Source organism: Paramacrobiotus metropolitanus, unplaced genomic scaffold (assembly GCF_019649055.1).
Source record: "Paramacrobiotus metropolitanus isolate TYO unplaced genomic scaffold, Prichtersi_v1.0 Parri_scaffold0000215, whole genome shotgun sequence".
In the NCBI taxonomy this organism is placed as follows: domain Eukaryota; kingdom Metazoa; phylum Tardigrada; class Eutardigrada; order Parachela; family Macrobiotidae; genus Paramacrobiotus; species Paramacrobiotus metropolitanus.
In genome coordinates, this window is record NW_026570435.1 from 72,130 (window position 1) to 96,858 (window position 24,729).

A 24,729-nucleotide genomic window follows, 5' to 3' on the forward strand; every position below is an offset into this window, starting at 1 on the left:
TAAATCAGGCGTACATGCGGCTAAATCAGGCGCGGTACATAAGCACCATGTTTAGCCACAACGTAAAACTCCAGCCGGTTGACGGCAGCAGTACAGGGGAATGGTTCGAGTAGACTGCTTTTTCCCCCTATATTGCCGGTTAATCTTTATGACGGAAGATTTGTTTCATGAGACGTATTATCGCACCCCGGTGATATTCTTCTGGATCTTACATATTCTTTTGTGCATTTACGACAGTTGCAAGGATGTCCATATGTTTCTTTGAATGCCCTATCGCACAAAGCTCTCGTCATAGAAAATGGTTCTCGAATCAGTTCGTTGTATCGCAGCTGCAAAGAGACGATAAACCAAACAATGTAGAAACTCTTTACATAAGTTGTGGTTTTATTGCTTACTAATTGGAGCGCGACCAAAATCGGACTATACTTTGTAAGTAACATATGTTGCACTCCCGTTTCAGATATTGGAAAATGAATATTAATAAATCTAAATGTAAGATTTTTATGGGATAGTCGCTTACATCCCGCAACCCTGTGTAGTTGGGAATGTACTGTGTTGCCAGTACAGCCAAGCGTCGTCCACGAAAATTCAGTACAACATTGATATCCCAGCAAGCCGGGGTCATCAAACGATATGGCACTTGTGGAAAGAGCGCAAAACCAATGGGATCCGGGTCAGAGCGTACATCGAAAATTGGAACGGCGTTATAACGGATAGTACATATGGGAGTATTCCAGAAAATCCGCACTAGATATCCCGATTTCGGATGCCGTCTTAAACCAATCCAGTTGCCTATTTATGCATAAACAAATTTGATGTATACGAGTACTTCGATGCTTTGATAAGCAATTCTTTTGCAAAAACATCCTAAAATCGAGCGATCATTTTTGCACATTCACGAAATCATACTGCTTACCCTGGAAGGAAAATTGGCGGGAAACTGTGGGAGACAGCAGGGTTTTTTGGGAATATCTTTAAAATTTCGACGGGTAATCTGCTTCCCAATCCAGGGATCTCCACGCTTTTATTTGTCTAGGAAAAAGAACTAATTGTTTTAGTGTGATTCGCTGTCGGCAGTAAGAGACAGACAACAAGAGGTCGGCAGTAATTAAATGTAAATCTGATGCGAAAGCCGGCGGATTATACAGATTCAACTGTGCTGCAAAACAGCGGCCGGTACCTATGTTTATAATATTATACTGATTATTTACTACTTTGTACTTACATTTCATTGCATATTTGTTTTTGTAAAAACGTAGTACGCATTTCCGGTACCTTCACTTTGCTCGCAATCTTCGCAATGAGGTCAAAGGTTGTAGAGATCATTAGATTACCAGAAGAACGGAGGCGAACCACTTCCGTGCGGCTACCAAGACCCTTTAGCATACCACATTCCAGGTTTTGCTCCAGCTTCCAGTCTGCTTTCTGAAAATAAACTCCCATCTTAAGATTCTCAAATCTTTTTTACCCGTATGATATGATAATAATGATACAATTAATTTTAGACCAATTATCGCATGGCCAGAAATGCAGAAAAATGCGACGCGCTTTTTGGGATAAAAAATTTTACCTGGCACGCGGTGCTACAGTAACGGTGCAATTTGCATCCCGAACAAGTGCGCAATCCCTCTTTTAACTGAAAGCAGTTGGCGCAACGATTTTTATGAGCACTGATATCCAGCGACCACACCCACGGATCACAGATTATCAGGACGTCTCCAGCGGAAAAGGAACGACCATAAAAATTTAATACTGGGGCAGGATCCATAGCAAATCCCAACTGCTTGTTTCGAGTAGATACTGTGGTTTACGATGTTTTTTTGGAGTATTTATCCACGCTGATAGCCCGAGGCGTTCGACTGAAAAGCTGACAAAAATTATTACTCCAGTGAAAGGTAATTAGTGATATGATGGCACATTTACTGGCAACGGTTGGATTATCAATTTATTACAGTACACTGGAAAAGCGGATCCAAACTCCGAAGATTTCACGCGTCAAATCGACGTAGACTACGGCCCAGTATTGTATTTAGCGAAAAACGATGGGGTTTTAATGACATTCTAAAGCAACCTGCCTGCACAGTCACAAATGATCTGATTAGACAAACCGATTGCACAGGACCTTTTCTTGAAAAGGTCCGGTGCAATCGGTTTATCTGGTGTCACATCCTGATCCTGTTGCACGCCTCGAAGGCTTGAAGAATGCTTTCATTAGAGCTGGATACAATACTTGTACCTTTTGACGAAGTGCAATACACAAAATGCGTTATACATACTTGAACATCGATATACAGTATAACGGTAACTCTCGAATGTCGAAAATGTGAATTATACTGCAATCCCATGCAGTTAAGGAGCCCATCCAAACCCATTATCAAAGGCAGAAATACGAGTACATTTCATTCGGGCTACAGTGGCATAAATATACATAAAGCTCACAGGCCGTACGCGCTCATAAGAAAGGCTGATGAAACATGCCGATGAAACACGTCTGCTGACTATAGGGCCAGCACAGCAACACGAGTAATGGTCAGACGCTTTTCCATCGAATTCACACAGCACATCAGCGGATACAGCAGACATGTGAATGCCGCCATAAGGTACACACAAAAAGCAGACGACGATGCGGCGGAGAATTCTTTTTGGAAACCGTCAATCTCAAAAATTTCGGTGATGTTGAATTCCGCATCTCGATGGCGGTTGGCATCGATGAACGCCTGCTTTTCTGCCTGGTAGGCCATCTGCGATTCTTCATTGGCGAAGATAAAAGCTTTTTCGAAATTTATTCGGGTAATCCATCCGGGCATTTCCTTCGGATCTTCAGCCGCTCGGTACGACCAACTGGTAAAGTGGAATTCTTCTGTCCCAGTCCAACTGGTTATAATATCGTCGTTCTGCTGCGTGTGCAGTGACCCATCCGCTTCCGTGATGACCGTAGTATTGCGTTCATGGCGGAAGCACTTTATATACCATGTGACCTTTGGTCTTCCTGCAAGTATATAATTATCCTGCATTAAGATAATTTTGGTGCGCAACCATGCTTGCGTACTACTGATTCTTGTTAAAGAGTTTCCCGCCTTCATCGGTCAAAATAATATGATCTTTGGATAATAATCGAATGCGCCACGGGAACTGGATCGAAGTCATGCTTTTTGAAATTTACATCTTTTAGACTTCACAGTATAGAATCTTTGAATGAAAATTGTGCTTCTTTATATGTAGTATATTTCATAAGTTTTCATTTGGATATTATATTATGTACAATGTAACATTGTACATAATACAATATATGCACATCCATTGCCGTTGCTCTAGGTGTGCGAGAGGAATGAATTAACATTCATTCATTCCTTCCTCTCGCACACTAGAGCAACGGCAATGGTACATCAGATTTTATGTGTACAGACCAATACAAGCATACATATGTAGATGTACGAATATAGTTACATACTTTGGGCAATTTTATATGTACAGAGTCTGTACTCGTAGTGTTTTTATACGCACATCGTGGATTGTTTTTCCTTACCTCGATTAATTTTCTGCAAACGATCTGCCGGTGATTCATTCGTGTATTCGTCTGTCCCGGCTGAAATGAGCTTGTATACCCGATTAGTAAAGGCATCCACGAAATATGCCAGTACGGCAAACACCAACAGGAACCCTCCGAATCCGGCCCGCAGTCCAATCTGCTTGCGTGCCATACGGGAGGCATGCGAGCCCAAACTGTTCTGGTAGCTGACTTCCCAGACGCACAAGCCAATACCAACGGCAATAGCAACAACAATGAAGAAACGAACAAGAACCATTTTGCCCTCCTCTTCTTCTTCGACATCCTCCACCACTGCTCCCAATGACGGCGCCGATGGTTGCACCACCGTGATGGCCGATGGCTGGTCTTTTTGGACGAGCAAAGGGATGCGCACTTCCGGTTCGGCGTCGGCAACGCCAGTCACTTCTTTATATGATGGAGGATCGTCTTGTCTACCGGTACTACTGGAGCCAGCGTTGCCGGAATAAAGATTTACTTTAACGTCCATATTTTCAATTTTCAGCAAGTGCGAAGAAAACGTGTGCACCGATAACGCTTGGTTGATTTGAACTTTCCCAGCAGATTAGTAGGCGATCAAACTAATGCCATGGTGATGAATAAATTCCTAGAACCAAGATCTGTTCGGCATCGAATACGATCCCAACTATCTGGAAACCTGATGGTTTGGTGCGATAACACGTCCACTGTTGGCGGCGCAATATGCCGGTGTCTTTAAAGTTTAACGTATCTGTCCATATGTTTCAAGCAAGAGCTATTCCACAGCGAATATTTGCACGCAAATTATGGAATTACTATTAATTACTACACTTGCTTAGAAGAGTGAGCTCCAAACGGTACCAACGCTGTAATACTCGTGGTGCCTACATTTAATTTCCGAAACTTGGCAGTTTTAAACGGCCTGAGAAGCGAGAGTAAGTACCGGTAACCATGCTGCGGCTGTGACAGTGCATTTATTTTTGGGAACTCGCTAGTGTTAGCATGCAGGCCGCAGCCGGCAAGGAAAACGCTTAAAAGCAGACAGTTTAACATGAAATACTTGCTGTACATTTATAACTTTGCCGCGGTGTTACAAACGCCGTAAGCGCTGGGTGTGAAGCGTGATTCTTGGTTCCGGTGACTGCTTATTTTTCTGGAAGCTGCCGGGTAGCGCTTGCATAAGCATTGTACGGTATTTATGCAGTTCATCTGGGAGCCGGTTTTCACAACGATCGTACGTGCAACCATGTACAAGTACAATACAGACATGTAGTAGGATGCAGATGCATGTTTAATAGGCTTGCTACAGACATTGTACCATTCATATTCACTTTCAGAAGATGTTTTATTGGATAGTCGCTTAAATCCTGCGACCCCGTGGAGTTGGGAATGTCCTATGTTGCCAGTTCAACCAAAGCAAAAATCAGTTCAGGTTTTAGTAACGGTACAATCAGATTTCAATCGCTACGGTTCTTTCGAAGAGTTTCAGCGTATTAGCCTTTATATTATTAAAGGCACTGCGGCTGGGGTTCTGGAACTTTACCCTGAAAAAAACAAAGTTGGGATAATAGTGATTTCGGTTATGTTTTCCATCTTGATTGTGCAGTACCTGATATTAGTACACATGACTGTTAAGCCGCCGTTGTAAACTACAAAAATCACTTTTATAACAATAGAAGCAGCGCTTCCGTCAATACTAACAAATAAAATTACTGTCTTCTATTTTTTGACGCGGAAAAGTATCAGCTATCGAAGAAAACAATCAGATTGTCAGAGCGGCATCCGCTCTCTATAGGATCGTTCGATAGAATATAGTATTTCATTAGATTTGTATGCTTTGCCGATAGCTTAGTGGTGCCTCTCTCGGCCTTAGAGTATGGAGGTTGTGGGTTCGATTCCCTCAGATTTTTTGCGAGTGTCTGTGCGAGCCTAGCCCAGCCCTTTCAAGATACCAACACGAATTATAGCGGCCGCAACATACTACCACGGAAACTTTAACAAACAGATTTGGTGCGATTTCAAAATTTACATCTACGATCAGGCCGCAAGAACAAGCAGAACAGCGAGCCTTTTACTAGATCTTATTATTACGGAAGATCTTTTTAATGCTGCGGGCTGCCTCATCAATGAGGCTCAGAATTTTCTGGCCGTAACGAGCCTCTTTGGACTCATCACCTCCAACTGCACGAAATATCTGCTCGGCTTCCTTGCCGTATTCGGCAACCATTTTCAGCACTCCCACTGACATTGCTTTCATTTGTCGCTGGGCTGGTTTCGAAAAACACGACAGCCCAGTCTCCACGTGGTGCGGCAGAGCCGAAGCGGCGGATCCGGCCGCCGACGACAGATGAAAAGCCCGCAACATATGGTACCGAGGACATATATTTCTGGAAAGCAGAGCGCACTGCGGCATTTGTGACCTTTGAAAGAGAGACCAGCGAACTTACCGCAAGCAGACAATCAGCTCCGGCACAAGTTTCCAGCCGTCATCGAAACGGCTTTCTTTGAAATGCTTCTCCATTACGTTCCATCCACACAGAAAGCGTAAATACGCGTCTCCGTGCAGTATGTCGGCCGCATCCAGTTTTTTGAAGAAGGCAGTTTCTAGTGATTCCCCATTTCCGCTGTCTTCACTGTTACGGATCATTTCGAGATGCTCCGTGAAGCGGCGGAACTGCAGCAGCCGGTCAGTGTTGATAGCTCCACATTCCCTGCAGGGTTGCGATGCACGGCTGTCACTGGGAATGCGACTGCTGCATCCCACTGTTACGCACTTCAGCGGATTAATTTCGGCCTCCTATTGATCATATTGCAACAGATCAGGTAACTACGATACTTCGCAGGGGACCTCTGGTTCCCTTATACGTACATTAAGGGTAGTCAACTGTAAGCGACTAAGCGGCAGCTAAGCAGGGGGAAACAACGGTTTCCCTTACTGTATGAGGGGGAACTAGCGGTCTCCTGCGAAGTACCTATTTAAGTTGCACGTACAGCTCCGGTCCCGTAAATAATCATTTTAAATTTTATTACCGCGCCGAATTGTTAGCATCCGCCAAACCGAAGAGTCCTTGTTCTTCGCTTCGGTAGCGCGGTGCCGGTTATATTTAGGTGGAAGTCAAAAGCGTATTGTACAGCGCCGTACTCTAACTCAATCGTCCAGCCATCGGGATGGCCACACGCTGCACAGACGCTTGCGCAGTCGTGGCGCAAGCGGGTAAATGACGAGGGAGCTGCATAAAGAACTACTGACTTCCACCAATATATAAGCAAGGCCTGCAGGGCACTTTCCTTTGTAATATTGCCTTTTTCATTCTTACATATCCTTGTGTGCATTTCCGACAGTTGCATTCACGTCCATATACTTGCTCGAATGCGGCCGCACACGCCACTCTCGTCATAGAGAATGGTTCTCGGAGTCGAAGAAGTTCATTGTATCTCAGCAGCAAAAAGAGCAAACACGAAAATGTAGAAATTTTTAACCAGATATATTTTTAACTAGATTAACCATGAGTAGATTGTCAATATTATGGCGATAGGCGCTTAACGTTTACTGGACATACTTCTGTTATTACGGTATTCTCAGGGTAAAAATCAAAGTTTCTTAATAAAATATTTTTCTTGGTTCATCGAACAGTCACTTACGTCCTGCAGTCCTGTGCAGTTGGAAATGTCCTGTGTTGCCAGTACAAACAGGCGTCGTCCGCGGAAATGCATGACAACATTAATATCCCAGCAAGCCGGGGTCATCAGGCGATGTGGCGCTCGCGGAAACAGCGCCACACCAATGGATGCCGGCCGAGGCCCCGCATCGATAAGGGGAAGAGCGTTGTAGCGGACAGTCTCGCCGTAATGGAAAAACTCTGCGGCAGACACTCCAATTTCAGCTGCCGCCTCGGATGACTGTGTCCAGTGTATTGGCCTATCAATATTTTGTACCAGTATATAAGGTGAAAAATCACTTTACTCAAACCAGTTCTCTGTTCTGCAGCCGTCACCCGGCAGAAGTTTGACGTTGTGGCTAAACATGGCGCACTGCATATGTACTGCCGTACCGTCACATGCCAGCCGGGTAACGGCAGCATTGCCGTGAAGTGGTTCGACTAAAATGGTTTTCCCCTTATATACAACACCAACTGACGTGCCGTAATATTATTTGAAACAGTAAACCTGGTACGGAACAAGAATCATCACAAACTATGAACTATGTACATTGAATGGGGACTGTCTAGTAAGAGAGGACAGGCGGGGTCTTGTGGAAATAGACGTAAGAGCTCGCCGGGTAATTTCTTTCCCAGGCCAGGGAACTCCACACTTTTATTTCCCTAAGTAAAAGTTATGGTTACTACCAGTGTCGGTCGCTATATATAAACAGCACAACATTATAAGCAAGTCATGCATCGTGCATGCACAAGATTTTTAATTATTATATCCGGTGTTTATATACTATCCTTACCTTGATTCTAATCGCCATCTTGGCAACGAGATCAAAAGCTGTAGTAACAGCCGCGGTTGCATTACCACCAGTCGCGCGTCGGTAGATCACTTCCAGTCGGCTACCATGACGCCCCTTTATCATATCACACTCCAGGCGATGCTCTAGCTTCCAGTCTGCTTTCTAAAACTCCGCTCTCTTTTTAGGATCAAGATTTTGCTATTATTTATTATTTTAGAGAGATATGGAAAAAATATACGTACTGTATAATGTATATACGAGATCGGAAATGCGGAGGATGTGGCCGGTTTCGGTCTTTTTACCTGGCACTGGGTGCTACAGTAGCGGTGCACTTGACAACCCGAACAATTCCGTAACACCAGACGTTGCTGTAGCTCCCAGTCTGCTTTCTAAAACTCGAATCTCATTTTAGGATCAAGATTTTACGATTATATATAATTTCCGAGAGATATGTACATATATATTTGCATGCACATATATATCGACCTCTTTCACCTGAAAACAGTAGGCGCAACGAGTTTTATACGCATCGATGTGGAGCGACCACACCCACGGGTCACAGATTTCCACGACATCTCCAGCGGCAAAGGAGCGACCTTCAAACCTTGTCGCGAAATCCATAACCAGTTTCCAGCGGCTTATTTCAAGTAGCGAATTATTTTACGACGTGTCAGTATCAAAATACTGATTTAGTACTAAATTACTGATTTGCAACGGTTTAGTACTCACCGAAAAACGAGTCTGACCTCGGAAAACGCGAAGCCTTGCTTACTACAATACACAAAATAAATGAAGTACTATAGGAAAATTTTCAAGCTTTCAGTTATCATAAAACTAAAGCGATCTGTATACGTAGTCACAAAATCCACAAATGATTTTCTTAAGCAAAACGAGTGCATAATTTGAAATGGTGTGCCTATACGCATATATCCTGATCTTGTTGCATGACTCGACGGATCCAGTGGTCCGATCTGATTTCCATTAACTGCACCTCTTCTATGAAACTTTTTGCATGCGGTCCTTGTTGCCAGTTAAAGCCGTTGTGTATGACGAATTAAACCGGAATACGCAAAATGCGCTTTACACTTCGACATCGCCAAATTTGGCGAAAAAAAACGTTAGAATGTTTTTAAAAACTAGAGCAAGCTGCATGAATATTGGTGCCGTTTTACCAAAAAAGCCAAAATAGCGGGATATAATCTACCTGCAGTGTAATGAAAAACTGTCTTTTCTAATCAGTAACAAGAAAAACATAAACGTCATTTGTGCTACAGTTGTGAAATTCGCAGTGCGTACGTTCTCAAAAGAGTGGGTCTCCGGCATGCTTAACGCAGCACAGATTTTAACAATAAAATATGACAATTACACAGCCAGCACGGGCTCACGAATCTGATTGTTGGGTGTGATAACACGTCTACTGTTGGAAGCGCAATACGCCGGTGTCTTTACGCATCGACGGTTTGTATATTTCAGACAAGAGCTTTTCCATAGCGAACAATTCCACGCAAATTATGGAGTTACTCTGAATTACTACAGTCGTTTAAAATAGTGAGCTCCAAATGGTACCACTGCTGTCATAGTAATACTCGCACAGCCTAAGATTTCCGAAACTAGGCAGTTTTAAGCGGCCAGCAAAACGAGCGTAAGCAACTATTAACGACGCTGCGGCTGCAATCACTGCATTTAGTTTTGGGAACTCTCTTGTTAGCATGCAGACCGCAGCCGACAGGGATAAAGCAGACAGTTTAACATGAAATACTTGCTGTACATTCATAACTTTGCCGTGGTGTTACGCAGGCCGTAAGCCCTGGGTGCGGAGCGTGGTTTTTGGTTCCGGTGACTGCTTGTTATTCGGGAAGCTACCGGGTAGTGCTTGCACAAGCATTGTAGGGCATTCGTGTATACAAGTAGTTCATTTGGGAGCCGGTTTCTCTCAACGTATATGCAATTACAGAATGTGCAAGTGCTACACCATTCATGCAATACGATACAGATGCATGTTTAATAGGCGTGCTGCAGAGTGCAGATATTTAAATCCTACATATCTATATAGAAATTCATTTTCAGTTTCAGAAGCTACGTACTTTGTACTTTATGGCATGTACTTTGTACGGTGAATTAAATACTGAATTTTCTTAAATCAGTCATATCTGCAGTATTTGATTATTATTACGTCGTCAATAGCTGTTAAAATTTTTAGAGCGCTGCGCCATTGCCATTTGCATTAAACAGGAAACAGATTCCCTCCCCTACTTCTTTTCGTGGAGGCACAAAAAAAATTTGACATTCCACCAGTCATTTCTGTTCAAATTTCCAAGCATCAGTTGAAGAATTTAACATTCGTTTCTGACTCTAGCAATAGTGCCATTACACAATACACAATAGCCAACCACTCTACAAAACAATGTAATTCGCCATTGCAATGCACTCAATAATAACACTTATAAGTTATAATAATTGTAAGTACAGAGCTGTACATGGTTGTACCGAATGAGTCGTTCGAGCTGTTTGTAAGTACATGCATTCGCCTACAAAAAGAGAAGTACTTATAATTCAACTATCACTCCAACAACAACCGGCTCAATTAGTTGGTTTTTGCCTTGTCACGGGTAAAATGCTACTGCACAATACTCCGATAATAACAATGTACGAGTATGTACCGGAAAGTATCATCATCAGTTGCAGAAAAATGTGGGGTGCCATGCGGAAATAAACACCGACGTGTCGGTATGAAAGATGTATTGTCAAATAAAAAGCTAAGATATGGCAGCAAACGGTATGCCTGTATCGCGCGTATTACAGGTTATCTTTGGATCTGTGTACTTGTACCTGATCCGAATTGGTTTCACCTTCCAGTCATTAGCACAGAATTAGCGACCTCAGCAAGAGAAGGTCTGACTTGTCGTTAATTGTCCGATACATCGTCTTCCGTGAGCAGCGGTGTGCCAATCACGAGATCCGTTGCGCGATGTGTTGTCACGTTGTTTGTTGTGTGAAATTCTGTTGATTGTGCAGTAAGTAATAAGGGTAAACCACCAAGTTCATCAATGAGTAAATACCTCTGCGGCGCCAGCACAACAGCTTTGAATGCCGCAATGGAGGAAAATTGCGGGCAACCGGTCAATTGAATTTCTTAATTAAAAAAACTCATCAACATCATTCGCTTAAGCAATTAAGAAACAGAAACACTTATTTCAGCGGTTCAATTTTATTTATCCAAGTGACTTCTACCATTTCGCTACTCTGTGAACATGGCAAGGAATCATTACAAACTACTGTTTTCAAACTTTTTCACCGCATACTTGGTGACCTTTGTTCCGTGTGTCCGCGCTGATTCAGATAACCTGGTCCAGTAAGGGTACATAGGATCATTGCTACTGTAGCATTAAATTGCTGATTAATTGTGCATTACTGCAGTCAAGTGGTGCTAAATAAAAACAGCGAATCAAACATTGGCTTACTTTTTATACAGAACCGTGAACAATTATTTCAAGCGCCATTCGAGGGAAGCCACTTGGACGGCAAAAGACTACAACGTTCAGTCACACGAGAACCGGCCGGTATACAGTTACGGTCTTGTTTTCACCCCCGAGAACAAGCTGAAAAGTTTCCCACGCCGGTTGACCACTCATGATAGCAAAGCCCCGATTCCGGATTCATTCGATGCCAGAACACAGTGGCCCAACTGCGCCACCTTCCAGAACATTCGTGCCCAAGGCGTCTGTCCGTCTTGTTGGGTATGTACAGTTGTACTCAATTGTCATAGGCTACTGTCTTTCTTTAACTTTTCTCCATACCGCTCATACTTACAATCTTTATATTTTTTTCCTTCATTTTGTAGAATGTAATATAAGCCTATTTTTTCTTAAAAATAATCATAGACCGCGCTGCAACTACTGCTTTAAGTGTACTGGTACTAACTAAAACTTCTTAATTAAAACAAGTGTTTTTGTGATATATAATTCTGTAAAAGGCGAGCGAAATAAATATCATTATTATTTTGTCGGATTTGGTTGAAATTGCAGATTTGATTGAACTCTGTACATATTGTGCAGAGGTACGTATAATTGTACTCCTGGTTGTAAATTTTAGGCCGTATCAGCCGCAGCAGTACTTTCGGACCGATTATGCATCGCTTTAGGCGATTCCGACCCATCATACCGAAACATATCCATATCCGCCCAAGATGCTTTGGTCTGTAGCGGGAATGTTGGTTACAGAGTATGGTAAGGTCAAATCGTTAAATAATGCGCACTATTATATATTCCAAGACTCCCAAGTAAAGATGTACACAGAAGTATATAAAATGGTTTACCGGATACTTCAGTTCACAAGGAGGACAACTGGAGACACCGTACGAAATGTTCGCCAGCCAGGGCTTGGTCACAGGCGGGGAGTACCGCAGTGGACTGGGCTGTATGCCCTACCAGGCATACACACAGCAGGATACTCAGACGGTAACAACGTCCAGCTGCACCAAGTCCTGCTCCAACAGAGTCTACGCGAAGACGTATCGGGATGATAAACGATTAGGTAAAACAATTCGTGCCTGAAGACAAGCACGCGCCACGACATGATTCTGTTCACAATCTACGTATAATTTTCGGTTCAACCTAGGTTCAAAATGGTACGGTATGGGAATTAAGTTTGAAAGGTACAACGGTGCAGCTGCCATCGATAAGGTCATCGAAGAAGCACAGAGAGAACTGATGACCAACGGCCCGGTGACCATTGGTATTGATGCTTACGCTGACTTGGAATCGTATTCTTCTGGTACGCGAAGCTCGTAAGAGTATACATAAGTACAGTAAATCCAGGGAGCTTATTTATATGCGTGTACAAAAAAATAATTATTTTTTTCGTACTACTGTACATCGTTTGTATGGGGCTCGCTGTGACTGCTTATCAGCCTTTTTCGGAAATCCTGAAGATTTTACTTTGCTGAACTAATGAAAGTGTATATTTTATTTAATTATGCATGTATAACCATGGCGCCATTCGTCGGTTTAAAAACTTCAGCGGGACGCAAATTTTGGAAATTTCGGCTTCTAAAGAAGTATTGCTTCGATTAGCGGTATATGTTGTTTGTATAAAGACCAACTAAACGTACAACTGGAATAACAGTTTCTTCTGCAGGTGTTTATCGGCATGTAACCGGTGATTACAAAGGCGGCCACGCGATGAAGCTGATCGGCTGGGGCACGGAACGCGGCACGGACTATTGGCTGATAGCCAATTCCTGGGGTAAACAATGGGGTATGGACGGCGTAATGAAGTTCCTGCGGGGATCAAATCACTGCGGCGTGGAGAATTATTTCATCACAGCGCTGCCACAAAACATTGCTCCGCCCCCAACACCTACCACTCCCGCTACTACCACGACACTCGGGATAACCGACACCTCGTCTGCGGCAACGAACGAGATGACCACCACCACCAAGCGACCAGTGCCCACGTCAACACCGAGGATTCCACAGACCCCGCCCGCGCAGCCCCCGAATTTTAATCCTAACCGGCATCCGCCCTGCTACCGACCGCTCGTTGCGCCGGTCTTTAATACACGCGGGACACGGATAGTAGCCTGCCGCCATCCATGGTGGCGACACTGTTTCATGTTCATTTTTGGCCCCTACGCCTGTAGTTTGTAACCAGTATCTTCCTTGTTGTTTTTTTAGCAACCTAGCATATTTGTGCAAACCATGGCTCACAGAGCGTGAGTGTTTTCCGAATTGGCCAATTGTTAATTTACATCAGCAGTAGACAGGTTTCTCTCTTACGGTTAACTCATTTATTTTGTTAAATAAAAAACACATGTTATTATATCTAAATTTGTGTTCCACGTAATCTAATATCCGGGTTCGTTGGAAGGCAGATGAGCAAGAGCTGCCTAACGGATACAGTAAGAACCTCAAATGAAGACGGAATGATTTCGCCCGTTTTTTTTCCACATTTGCCGCTCGAACAATGGCTTAATCCACAACAATATCTACGCATTTTGCGCAGTCATTTTCGGTTAAAGATACGTACCATTCACTGGTCTGGAACCGACGTGCGTCTTCCTCCACATCTTCCCGATGAGTCAAGCACCTCGCGTTTCCTACCGCTTTGTGATTCCACTGAAAAGGTTTATGAATTAGAATAAAGACGAAATTCACGTAAAAATTTCTGATATCGACAATAATATTCATAAAATTATACTGGTGTTATTATTCGGATAAACATTTAACAGCTAGAAACTAACACCAGATCACCACTAATATATATTTGTGTCTTAATTAAGACACAAAATATTGTAAAATATTCGGAACAGACTGACGAAATGTCAGAACCCCAGGTAGCAACCTCGGAATGGCGCCTGTGGCAGCAACTCACCCTGAGAACCAATCACGAAAGCCAATGGAGCGCGAACGCACCGGAACAGCACTCAACTGCATACTCTGCAGGTAGCTCACCGAGATGGAGTTGATCAGCGGAAATCGGCCGACGAACTTCTGCACTGTCGCGTAGACCACTTCGCGTTCGGCGACATTCACATGCTTTCCTACGGAATAATACAACGTTAACGCGTCCATGTGCAGCACGTGCAAGCATCCCATGGACGCTTTATCCGACACTTTGGTGATTTCTGCACAACAGAACATTATTAATAATTTGTAATTTGCTTTTTCTGGTAAGCATTTGACATACTACATTTCTCCTTCAAGCACTCCCCAGTAAAATACGCTTGTGCGTGAATGCTTGAAGAAAATCTTTCCGGATAAAAACTCAAAGGAATGCGCTCGGTACATGGTAGTGATGGTACTAATCATAATTTGCATATTTTATAATAATTAACCGCAAAACAGAAGCTTGTGTTTTCAATGTTTGTAACTTTGGAATTATAAAGAAATGCGAAACGCATTTTCTCGTGATACTTGAGTGATACCGTCTTGTATTTAAATTCTAACGCACAGTTATATTGACATGATACATTGATACACACGGCTACAAGCAGACTAGCCCAAGTAAAACGTAACTGCCCACAAACACAACTGCAGCGGTAGTTCAGGTCTCAGGTTACTCGTTAGTTTCAATAACCTGATCATCACTAAAATACAGTACAGTATATTCAATAACCAGAAAAATTCGATGTAGAGGAAAAGGTTTAGAATTCAATTAATTTTAAAGCAGGAATTTTCTTCATTAAGATCGTTATCCACAGTGAAACATGTACAGCACAGCAGACTGTATATATAGAAAGGTCACCTCCACAAAAAGCGGACTATAGGGTTATAGGGGTTATATCATGTGCGGTAGCCGTTCACTTTCGAAGCGAACCGTCAAATTCACGTGGACGTGAACACAGCGGAATACTACAGCCGTTAAGATTCTGCGCGTAAATATCTCGGCGAGATGGTGTCTACCAGCGGGAATCGGGCGACAATCTTCACCATTTTCGCACAGATCACATCGCGATCGGCGGCATTCACGCGCTTTTCCAATGGAGCAATATACGGTGTGTCCATGTACAGATACAGCACATGCAGTTAATACATCAACGTCTTATTCGACGATTTTGTTATTACTACAAATTACGACGTATCTGTGACTGCGCTACGTCATGAAACTGGTAAAATGACTAACCGGCACGAGGCCCTAGCGCCGAAATGATGAAGCTGGGAAATGTCGTAATCTGCTCCGTACGCCGCCGTGACCTCCGATCCGTGATTACCTTCTACACTGTGACCATCTCCCAGTACATTCGATGCCGAACGGAGAGTGCACCGGAAACCGGAAGGATCTACGACATACATCAACATCAAGCAAATCATCAGAAAAATCCGCAAATTTAAGTAACATGATGCTTACAGCTAGATATAGGGCATCAGTACCATACGAGAAAAGCTTAATTCTACAGGAGGGAAGAATACAGCGCAAATACAAAATATATTGTAAAAAAATTAATATACGCAGCATTACGTAGATCTATTAAAAGGCATCAGCGCGCAGGAATTTCCGGTGCCGCGCTTTATGCGTAAAATTGCCTAATCATGCTGCACGTTTATTGGCGTTGTTTAGCAGAGACAGATCTATATATATAATTTACGGCTTCGCTGATGTACTTATATGTTTCGCATTAATTATTGATCGGTTAAACGGCGGCGGCACATATTTTGGGACGTGGGGGCGGGGTCGTCTTTGGCGCCAAAGGACGGGCGTCTGTAGAAAAACATTGGGTTTGAAACATTAGAAAAAGAATTTTATAGGATTAAAATCAGGAAAGTACATCCTTGTTCAATCTCCCACTCTCCCATTCACATGCACGCTGTATTGTAATCCGGTATGGGAGCCCTCACGTTTATACATTTCACCTTTTCTTTATATATAACATAGCTTTATATATATGAATATAAAAACGTTCTTTTGTTTGTTTTGTGTTGTTTCACAAAAAATTATTGCTAACTTGCTTGCACTTTTCACCTGACCAGTGAGGAATGATATTTTATTGTACACATTTTCGGCATCTGAAACGGATATACAGTAGTAGTATTCGTTCACATGGACTTATAAACGGCAATGCACTACAGTAATTTCTTACAGGTACCGCCACATGTACACGTATATACAGTGTCAGTGATTACAGAAAGAGAAGAGGAACTCTCCTCTAGAAAAAAAGAAAAGGTATTAAACATGGCGACATCTATTTCGGTACAGTATTCCCCTAGCTACAGCCCGAAATATGTAGTCTCAGTGTTTTGCCGCAAATATTGCGACAAGATAGCCCCTTACGGCTGGAATGTACCAATAAATTTATTTACTTACATATTTAGCAGTACGAATAGGATACAGAATACAGATATTAGATACGAGTATAGAACAAGAAAATGGTCTTCAGTCTCTTCACTAAAGTATCTTGGTTTTATAACCATTTACGTACACTTTGCAGAAATCATTAATTTTTACAAACAACTGATCAAAAATCGATACAATATTTTAGCAAAAATACAAGAACAATTAAAAAAAATACAAAAATTAGCCAGGAGGAAAAAGAAAGAAGACTTACGGGAAAAAACATAACTGAATTGTCAAACATGCAGATTATGCCCAAGTGAAACTACACCGCAAGCATACATACAGTAACCATATTTCAGCTGCTTATCAGCTGTATAACCTGCATTTCAATTTTTAATGAGTTAAGACTTTTAGCATCTTGAGTCACCAACTTTAATATTTCGAGGCCGAGACTTGTACTGTGCGCAAACAAAGTACTGTGCAAAACTATTCAACAACAGGGAAAATTACAACAACATATTAAAAAATAAATTCTCCACCGAGATCATTATCCAGATTATCGTAAACAATCTACACCATAGCAGACTGAAGAAAAGTCACCTTGGCAAACGGCGGACTAGCGATGGCATCGGCGGCAGCCGTTCATTTTGGAAAGGAATCTCTAAAGCCCAGTGTGCGTGAACGCAGTGGAACGCTGCTGACATTGAGGTTCTGCACGTAATTCACCGAGATGGCGTCGATCAGCGGGAATCGGGCGACAATCCGCTGTACTTTTGCACAGACCACCGCGCGATCGGCGACATTCAGGCGTTTCCCAATGGAATAATTTAACGCGTCCATGTACAGCACGTGCAGGTATCCCATCAACGTCTTATTCGACGCTTTTGTGATTTCTGCAAAATATTAAAGTACTCCAATAAAACGAATCCGACCAGACGAATAAATAATCAGCAGCACAAACATATCATTCCCTTGCATTTTACCTGGATAAAATATAGCCGCGGCTAACAGCAGATAAAGCTCCGGTAAAGTCAAGCCAATACTGTTAATTGACGCATAGAACGAATCAACAAAACGCACATAATCCGGATCAATCTCCAGCGAGTCCAGGACATATTTGGACAAATGCAGGCCGTCCGCACCAGGAAACATATAATAATATTCCCCTTTGTGGAAGTAACTAGCATAGTGCATCTGCAAAATGCATTCCAATTACAACCAGAAAATCAAAATGCTGAAAAAAAGATGCAACGCTCACCACATAGCTGATGAGGTGTTTTTCCACTAATAACGTCCGCTGATCGTCGTGGGAGAGATCGTGGAAGCCAGTCAGCAGCGAGGCAAAGGTAGCCAAACGCTCCACTGTGTTCTGGATAAAAGCAGCGAGTAGCTTGAGCCAACGTGACGGTGTAGCCTGCGGCTGATGCTATACGAAAACAAATACCAATTTCGAAATAAAGGATTGCCCACACGTTATGTAATGATATTTTATTGCAGCAGCGATAAAAAAAAATCGGCTGGCCTCGCGTTTAACTTTTGTCATGAAAATGTTCACAACAGAGTCATGCGCAGCCTCATTTCACCTTATAGTCACATATTTTGTTAAGCACATGTAGAGCACTGCGAATAACGAGATAAGGCAACGCCACAAACGTTTTAAGTAGGCAAGCTACTGAAGCGGGATGCAGTTGGAACTGACCGGCACGAGCCCGTCCCGCAGCGCCGAAATCATAAACGCGGAGAGCGCCGCAATCTGGTCGCCGTAAGCGGCTTCGTACGCCGCCGTCACTCCCGCGATCACCTTCTCCAGCACACTGTTCCGTGCTCTGACCACCTCCCAGTACTTGTCGACGGAGAACGGGGAGTGCAGGGAATGGACGAAATGGCTCGGCAGGCTCGACCCAAGGATCTCCATGGAATCACGCGCCAAACCGGCAGGGTCTACAGCAAAACAATTTCAATGTCAGGAAAATCAGTTGTAAATTCTGTTAAATACTCCGAGCCACCTACTGCTTCGCTCAGCGTGAATAGAAAAAAATTAAATCACGGAAGAAAAAATTCGCTGAGTGTAATGATTTATCAAATCAATACGGGCGCGGATGCCTACGGTAGATGGGGTGGGGGGGGGGTAGTGGATTGAGTGGATTCCACTTTTACTAGTGATAGTGAATGCAGCAGGGTTTTCCGCACTAACCGGACAAACGCATGAGCTTCCCCGAGCGTGGCCCCAGATTGCTGGGGGAACTGAATCTTCCACTCCGCAGACTAAAGGGTTGAATGTCCGTACTCGTGGACGATGTCGGAGGGGAATCAGAGCGGGATGAGGGGACACTCTCCGATGTTCGGGGACTCGATTCTGTAGCAAGAATTTGCAATTTACAATTATCAGCGAATGCCATTAATCAGCGACTGGACACGAAACTTAGTCGGAGAGAATCCGAAATAATTGCCCCATTAATTTACCTGATTGTGCGTACTGGTTTGTACACTGTGTGTGGATTTGGGACGGTGCAAAGCGAATCACTGCAAAACGAAACAAGGACTATCAACCAGCACAGAACAGTGAATTTGATTATGATTCGAGTAAGTGCGAATGATGGCGTAGTTTATCAAGAGCGGATCGTTCATGATCTGCAGTTACTGCATGTGCTGGCAGCGATGCATACGAACAGATGACTGCAGTTGACGGCGCACTAACCAGACTGTGTGCGAAGCTGTGGAATGCCCGACCATGCTGACACACGGTGCGACGTGTCGCTGTCTAGTAATCTCTTCCGCGATAGTCGCTCCTGCGACGGAAACGCTCGTACAGACGGCTTTTCCCAACTCATAATTCCCAACAGCGAAATCGCAGTTTTACACAGCAACGCCGTTCCGAACCATAAAGATGATACACTGATAAAGACGAAAGCGATGAAGCCACAACAACAAACACAAACGGACAAACAGTACGCCAATGGCGAGCAGTAACGTTTTCCCGGAAAAGAGAGATTCCGAAACAAAATTGAAAACCACAAGGGCCAAGGCCACCCTGACAACTAGCAAATGGCAGCGGAGCGTACGTAAAAGACGATAAGGATAAAGGAAGAAGTCTGGAAGTTGGAACTTGGAAGACACAAAAATGACGAAATTATGACTCGTGCGTGATTTCGTGAACGGTCAAATTGCAGCGCTAGGCAGCCACCCTCGGTGCTAGGTGATGTAAAATTCGAATTCATGCTATAGAAGTTAGATAGAACTCATCATAGAAGTATCGGAAAATCTGATGGAACCATGAAAAATTATCAGCGTTCATTTTGGTCGATGTATTAATTTTGGGGACTTCCCTTTTTTGCCCAGAAAATGTTTCTTTAATGGAAATCCGAGTTTCCACAGCTTAAGGTTTAATTGAATTTCTGTCGTGCTTAGTGTACGGTGCTGCACTGCTGCTTCCGATCCGGTGTTCTGGAAGTTTTTATTGTTGCAGTATTTCTAGAATACCTGTACATATGCTGTGTCGCCGACTAACATAAATCGGTTGACAAAAAAATGGTTCTAAGTTTTGACATCTTATGCCATCTCATCGACTTTTGTCATTCATTTCTGTGACTCATATTATGTTATGCATTCATGCATTTCAATATGTACGGTAATTGTATATTTTAAGTTTAGGCAATCAGGTACAGGAGATGAGGAATCAAAAGCCGCGCCAAGAGCGACCGACGACTGCCACGACAAAATAAATAATTATAAAACTCAAAAGGAGATCAAAAACATGACTGAACAGCTAAAACCCGAAAAGACTCCCGATGAGCAAAAGGTACATAGTGAACACAATAAAATATCAAGCAAACACGGAATAATTCTGTCCTGTCCTTCCTACAATCGCCGCTCGACATGTTCAGACACGGTTGTGTTTGGGGTCTTCATGAGGAGCAGCGTGAGCGCGGCCAGTCCCTTGTCGACGGGATCGACCCGACCGCGCTGGATCCACTTGGGAATGGTCGTCCGGGCCTGGGCGAATCCCAACCGGTGCATCACGCGCTCCACGCCGATCGCCTCAATATGTCCCGTCCGATGCGCTGCGGCAGTTCTGTTAAAAGTTGGCATCACTCGCTCATTACCCACAGACCGACGCCGGCACATTCTGCATTCACGAAATGAGCAGTACAAAACCAGTCTGATCTGGAAAGCCGAAAGCACTGAAATCAAGTATTTTAAAGTGGATTACAGGTACTGTACCATTCACTGCCCTCGAAGCGGCGGGTTATTTCGGTTGGGCTTGTGGACGTCGGCTGGGTTAGGCGCTGCATGTCCGCATCCGGCTTGCGAGGGCGCTGATCACAGTCCTGAGTAGTTCTTCTAGAAACTCACGAAAACAATCTATCACAATTTATTCGTATTATTCTCGTACTATAAAAATGATCCCGAACTTCTCACTCGTACACATTTTCTCTTACGTACGTATAAGTCAAAATAATTAAGGCTTTTAAACTCTTTGAGGCCTACTATACGTTGCCATGGCGTCTGAGGCGGAAGCTCACCTTACGAACGATTCCCCGAAGCCAAGTGACTGCGAGCGAAGCATAATAGTATTAAATTCCATATTCTCAACGTAGTTCACAGAGACCGTGTCGATCAGGGCAAATTGGCTGACAATCTTTTGCACTTTCGCGCAGATCACTCCGCGTTCGGCGACCGCTGCACGTTTCCCAATGGAATAATTTAACGCGTCCATGTACAGCACGTGCAAGTATCCCATCAACGTCTTATTCGATGCTTTTGTGACTTCTGCAAAAATGAACATCATTGATAACTACAAAAGGTATCATTCATTTTAAGATATAGCATACATGTACAAAGAAATGGAAGTTAAACCTTTGCCATAGCAAAACGTACTGCCGGAAATATTTTATTCAAGCTACATAAAAGCATATGTGGTAGCCACAATTTCAGGAAGACAAAGCTTTAAATCTTTCTTTCCGGCATTTACAAGTTTTACGCAAGGCCGGTAAAAGGAAGTGTGCCGGTACATGGTACAAAATTTGGGTACATCTCCGTAACAGTGAGAAACCTTCCGCTTTCGCGCACTCCCAAACACTTTTTTTGCATTGCTTTAATAGCATTCTAAAGTCCAATGATTTGTAAACACTGGCCTGAGAACCGTTTGTGGGCGCAAAATTCGGTTAGGGAGTTACCTATGAAATATAAATCCAAAAGTTTAAACGCACAGAGGCGTAATAGAACTTTCATTATAAACCGATCTGCACATATTGCATGAAAACGCAATAACTGAATAATTTAATAATTAACCGCAACTGCAAGTAATATCAAAAGACCAAAGGCAATTAAAAATGAGAGAAAAGCCACAGTTTACCTGGATAAAAAAAAGCAGCGGCTAGCAACAGTTAGAGCTCCACTAACGTCAAGCCGATGCTGTTAACTGACGCGTAACATGAATCACTAAAACGCACATAATCCGGATCCATCCCCAGCGACTCTATGACATATTTGCACAGATGCAGACTCTCCGTCCCAGGAAAAAAAGTATAATATTCCCCTTTGCGCACGTATGAAGCATAATGTATCTGTAAAAAACGCATTCGAATTACGATAAAAAATCGAAACGCTGACACAGGGATGAGAAGCCAACCAGATAACTGATCAGTCGCTTCTCCACCAATAAAGTCCGCTGGTCATCCTCGGATAGGTTGCGGAAACCAAACAGCAACGAGACAAACACAGCCAAACGATCCGCTGTGTTTTTCAGAAACGCCGCGAGCAGCTTGAGCCAGCGCGACGGTGTGGCTTGCGGCTGATGCTAAACACCGCACATTTGTAAAGATTTACAAAATTCCAATACTGTACAGATATGAGACTGATTTCACACACAATATCAAAAACCATCGTCTCCAAGTGCGCTAATCTTGTGTGAATTTCGTTAAAATTTTCCGCGCACTTCCAGACAGTTTTTTGGGTCGTTTAAACAAATAAACTTACAAATAAAAACTTAAAAATGTATGTATCTTTCAGAGCGGGCGAAAACAGAAGTTTTTTTGTGGATATACACAAAAAATTTGGAATATGAAATTCCTTCCATTTTCATTTGGTCTTACTATCGATGATATGAAGTACGAGTAATTTGAAACCAGATTCAAATTAAACATATTCAGTAGCATTTTTATAATGCGGGGTCGTTAAAACAACCCATGCAACTAACCGGCACAAGACCGTCACGCAGCGCCGAAATCATAAAGGTGGAAAATGCCGCAATCTGGTCGCCATAGGCGGCTTCGTACGCCGCCGTGACCCCAGCGATTATATTCTCCAGGGCCGTATTCCGCGCTTGGACCACCTCCCAGTACTTGTCGATGGTGGAGGGAGAGTGCAGGGAATGCACGAAATGGCTGGACAGGGTCGACTCAAGGATCTCCACGGAATCACGCGCCAAACCAGAAGCTTCTACGACGAATTTCAATTTAAGCGAATCAATTGACAAATCTCTACAGAGTTCAAGGCACGATGCTGTTAAGCTGCTGAAAATCTTCAAAAGTGGTAGAAAACAACCAAACGAAAAAAAACATTATGGAACTTGCAATTTTTAAATAACCGCAACGGGTGATGTCAGGTATCATGCTACGTCTAATAAAGATTTGGAAAAGCAGGATTTCATATTCAGGTTTAATTGCACATTATAATGCACGTGCTCTTGTTAGAAGCAGCACGCTGTCATTTATGGGTGCTGGATGCGGCGCAGTAACGGCAATATTGATCGGTGCATGTTCATCTTCTTCATATTTTATTTTGTTTACCTCCACTTACCGGAACAGCGAACAAGGTGATCCGAGCGTGCCACCAAGCGGCTGGGGAACGGAATCGTCCTATTTGCAAATTAATTAGCCGATTTTCCGAATCCGTGGAGCATTCCGAAGGGGAATCAGCCACGGGCGACGGGACGCTGGCACAAGTCGAAGAACGCGCGTCTGCAGCAATGAAATATCAGCATCAGAACATGCAACAGCGGAGGCGCAAGGCTACTGTAATTTTTTTATTTTTCAGTGACTGCAGCGAAAAATTTACCGGAGTGAAAAGAATCATCCTACTTCCTTATCACTTACTCGATTGTGGGTACGGGTTAGCATACTGCGATTCAGTACGGGAGCCGGCAAAACGTATCACTAGAAAACAAACGCGGACATTCAGTATAAAAATTAATAAAGAAAAAGGTATTGAACGGTTGAACCCGATGGGATTGATGCCGTTTGTTCGCCGGCGGCGCGGCACTGACAATATACGAGTCAGTATGCCGTATGCGAGTATATATACTGACATTATACGAGTATATAAATATATACTTTCGAAGTATCGTATTTCATGTCTTGAAACGAAACTGACAATCGCGCATTCGTGGAATAATTCAAGTCTTTGATTGAAGCTGTCAACTATTCCACCGTCCACGACAGCGTGACTGTCAGTTGTGCTGTCGAAACTTTTAACTAGCACTTGACGACGCACTTACCAGACTGTACCCGAAGCTGTGGAATGTCGGATCCAGCCGACACAGGATGCGATGCGCCGTTGTCTAATGGTCTCTTTCGGGATATTCGCTCCTTCGGGGGCCATGTTTGTACAGACAGTTCTTCTCTACTCATAACTGCCAACAGCGAACAATCCAAACCTACAATGCCGTTCCGCGACCGAACACCAATCAAGCACCAAGGCAGAACAAGACGCCAGCGGTGAACAGTCACAACTTCCCGGGAAACACCAGTATCCGGTGGAAAATAGATGTAGTGGTATATCTGTACGCTACAACAAGATCAAATCAACAGCTGCAACGTAAGACAAAACCAAGAAAAGCAGACAAAAATAAAAAATTAACAAAATCAGCTAAATGCTGATAAAAAGCTGGCATGTTAACAAATGCATCTGGAAACAGAAAGTAGAAACTGAACCCGGAAACGAAGTAACTGCCGTTTTCTTAGAGCATGCACTATGC

At 43.3% G+C, this 24,729-nt stretch overlaps 6 protein-coding genes and 1 long non-coding RNA gene across 10 annotated transcripts; 1 reads left to right on the forward strand and 6 right to left on the reverse strand.

Annotated features, from left to right (window-relative positions):
- Nucleotides 1–638: 638 nt before the first annotated feature.
- Nucleotides 639–2,033, reverse strand: LOC129601142 (N-lysine methyltransferase SMYD2-A-like). The gene is made up of 4 exons (XM_055499871.1): nt 1,571–2,033; nt 1,276–1,425; nt 917–1,032; nt 639–792 (listed from the first exon to the last, which is right to left on the reverse strand). Exons 1-4 carry the CDS (start codon nt 1,766–1,768, stop codon nt 705–707), a joined length of 552 nt encoding a protein of 183 aa, XP_055355846.1. The 5' UTR covers nt 1,769–2,033; the 3' UTR covers nt 639–704.
- A 303-nt stretch (nt 2,034–2,336) lies between these two features.
- On the reverse strand, nt 2,337–4,496 carry LOC129601126 (uncharacterized). The gene is made up of 2 exons (XM_055499855.1): nt 3,527–4,496; nt 2,337–2,989 (listed from the first exon to the last, which is right to left on the reverse strand). The coding sequence occupies exons 1-2, from the start codon at nt 4,035–4,037 to the stop codon at nt 2,499–2,501; spliced, it is 1,002 nt and encodes a 333-aa protein (XP_055355830.1). The 5' UTR covers nt 4,038–4,496; the 3' UTR covers nt 2,337–2,498.
- Nucleotides 4,497–5,600: 1,104 nt separating this feature from the next.
- LOC129601151 (uncharacterized) lies at nt 5,601–7,273 on the reverse strand. Its single transcript, XM_055499883.1, has 3 exons — nt 7,169–7,273; nt 5,974–6,323; nt 5,601–5,913 (listed from the first exon to the last, which is right to left on the reverse strand). Exons 1-3 carry the CDS (start codon nt 7,271–7,273, stop codon nt 5,601–5,603), a joined length of 768 nt encoding a protein of 255 aa, XP_055355858.1.
- Nucleotides 7,274–7,350: 77 nt separating this feature from the next.
- LOC129601152 (uncharacterized) lies at nt 7,351–8,082 on the reverse strand. Its single transcript, XR_008692193.1, has 3 exons — nt 7,980–8,082; nt 7,736–7,848; nt 7,351–7,445 (listed from the first exon to the last, which is right to left on the reverse strand). It is a non-coding gene; the product is annotated as an uncharacterized LOC129601152 (long non-coding RNA).
- A 3,083-nt stretch (nt 8,083–11,165) lies between these two features.
- On the forward strand, nt 11,166–13,708 carry LOC129601145 (cathepsin B-like cysteine proteinase 4). Its single transcript, XM_055499875.1, has 6 exons — nt 11,166–11,331; nt 11,452–11,716; nt 12,072–12,205; nt 12,307–12,512; nt 12,597–12,752; nt 13,116–13,708. Exons 1-6 carry the CDS (start codon nt 11,231–11,233, stop codon nt 13,625–13,627), a joined length of 1,374 nt encoding a protein of 457 aa, XP_055355850.1. The 5' UTR covers nt 11,166–11,230; the 3' UTR covers nt 13,628–13,708.
- Nucleotides 12,047–24,630, reverse strand: LOC129601147 (uncharacterized). 4 transcript variants are annotated; one of them, XM_055499880.1, is made up of 10 exons: nt 24,250–24,630; nt 23,849–23,908; nt 23,543–23,713; nt 22,951–23,192; nt 22,384–22,551; nt 22,108–22,318; nt 14,352–14,604; nt 14,007–14,095; nt 12,295–12,477; nt 12,047–12,175 (listed from the first exon to the last, which is right to left on the reverse strand). In XM_055499880.1, exons 1-6 carry the CDS (start codon nt 24,380–24,382, stop codon nt 22,139–22,141), a joined length of 954 nt encoding a protein of 317 aa, XP_055355855.1. In that variant the 5' UTR covers nt 24,383–24,630; the 3' UTR covers nt 12,047–12,175; nt 12,295–12,477; nt 14,007–14,095; nt 14,352–14,604; nt 22,108–22,138. The 4 variants fall into 4 exon arrangements, with proteins under 4 accessions (XP_055355855.1, XP_055355853.1, XP_055355854.1 ...); XM_055499878.1 differs by lacking the exons at nt 12,047–12,175; nt 12,295–12,477; nt 14,007–14,095; nt 14,352–14,604 and adding exons at nt 20,232–20,915; nt 20,973–21,113; nt 21,275–21,521; XM_055499879.1 differs by lacking the exons at nt 12,047–12,175; nt 12,295–12,477; nt 14,007–14,095; nt 14,352–14,604 and adding exons at nt 20,232–20,915; nt 20,973–21,092; nt 21,275–21,928.
- LOC129601146 (uncharacterized) lies at nt 17,188–19,897 on the reverse strand. The gene is made up of 7 exons (XM_055499876.1): nt 19,450–19,897; nt 19,215–19,274; nt 18,946–19,107; nt 18,451–18,692; nt 18,010–18,177; nt 17,735–17,945; nt 17,188–17,644 (listed from the first exon to the last, which is right to left on the reverse strand). Exons 1-7 carry the CDS (start codon nt 19,580–19,582, stop codon nt 17,394–17,396), a joined length of 1,227 nt encoding a protein of 408 aa, XP_055355851.1. The 5' UTR covers nt 19,583–19,897; the 3' UTR covers nt 17,188–17,393.
- Nucleotides 24,631–24,729: the final 99 nt, after the last annotated feature.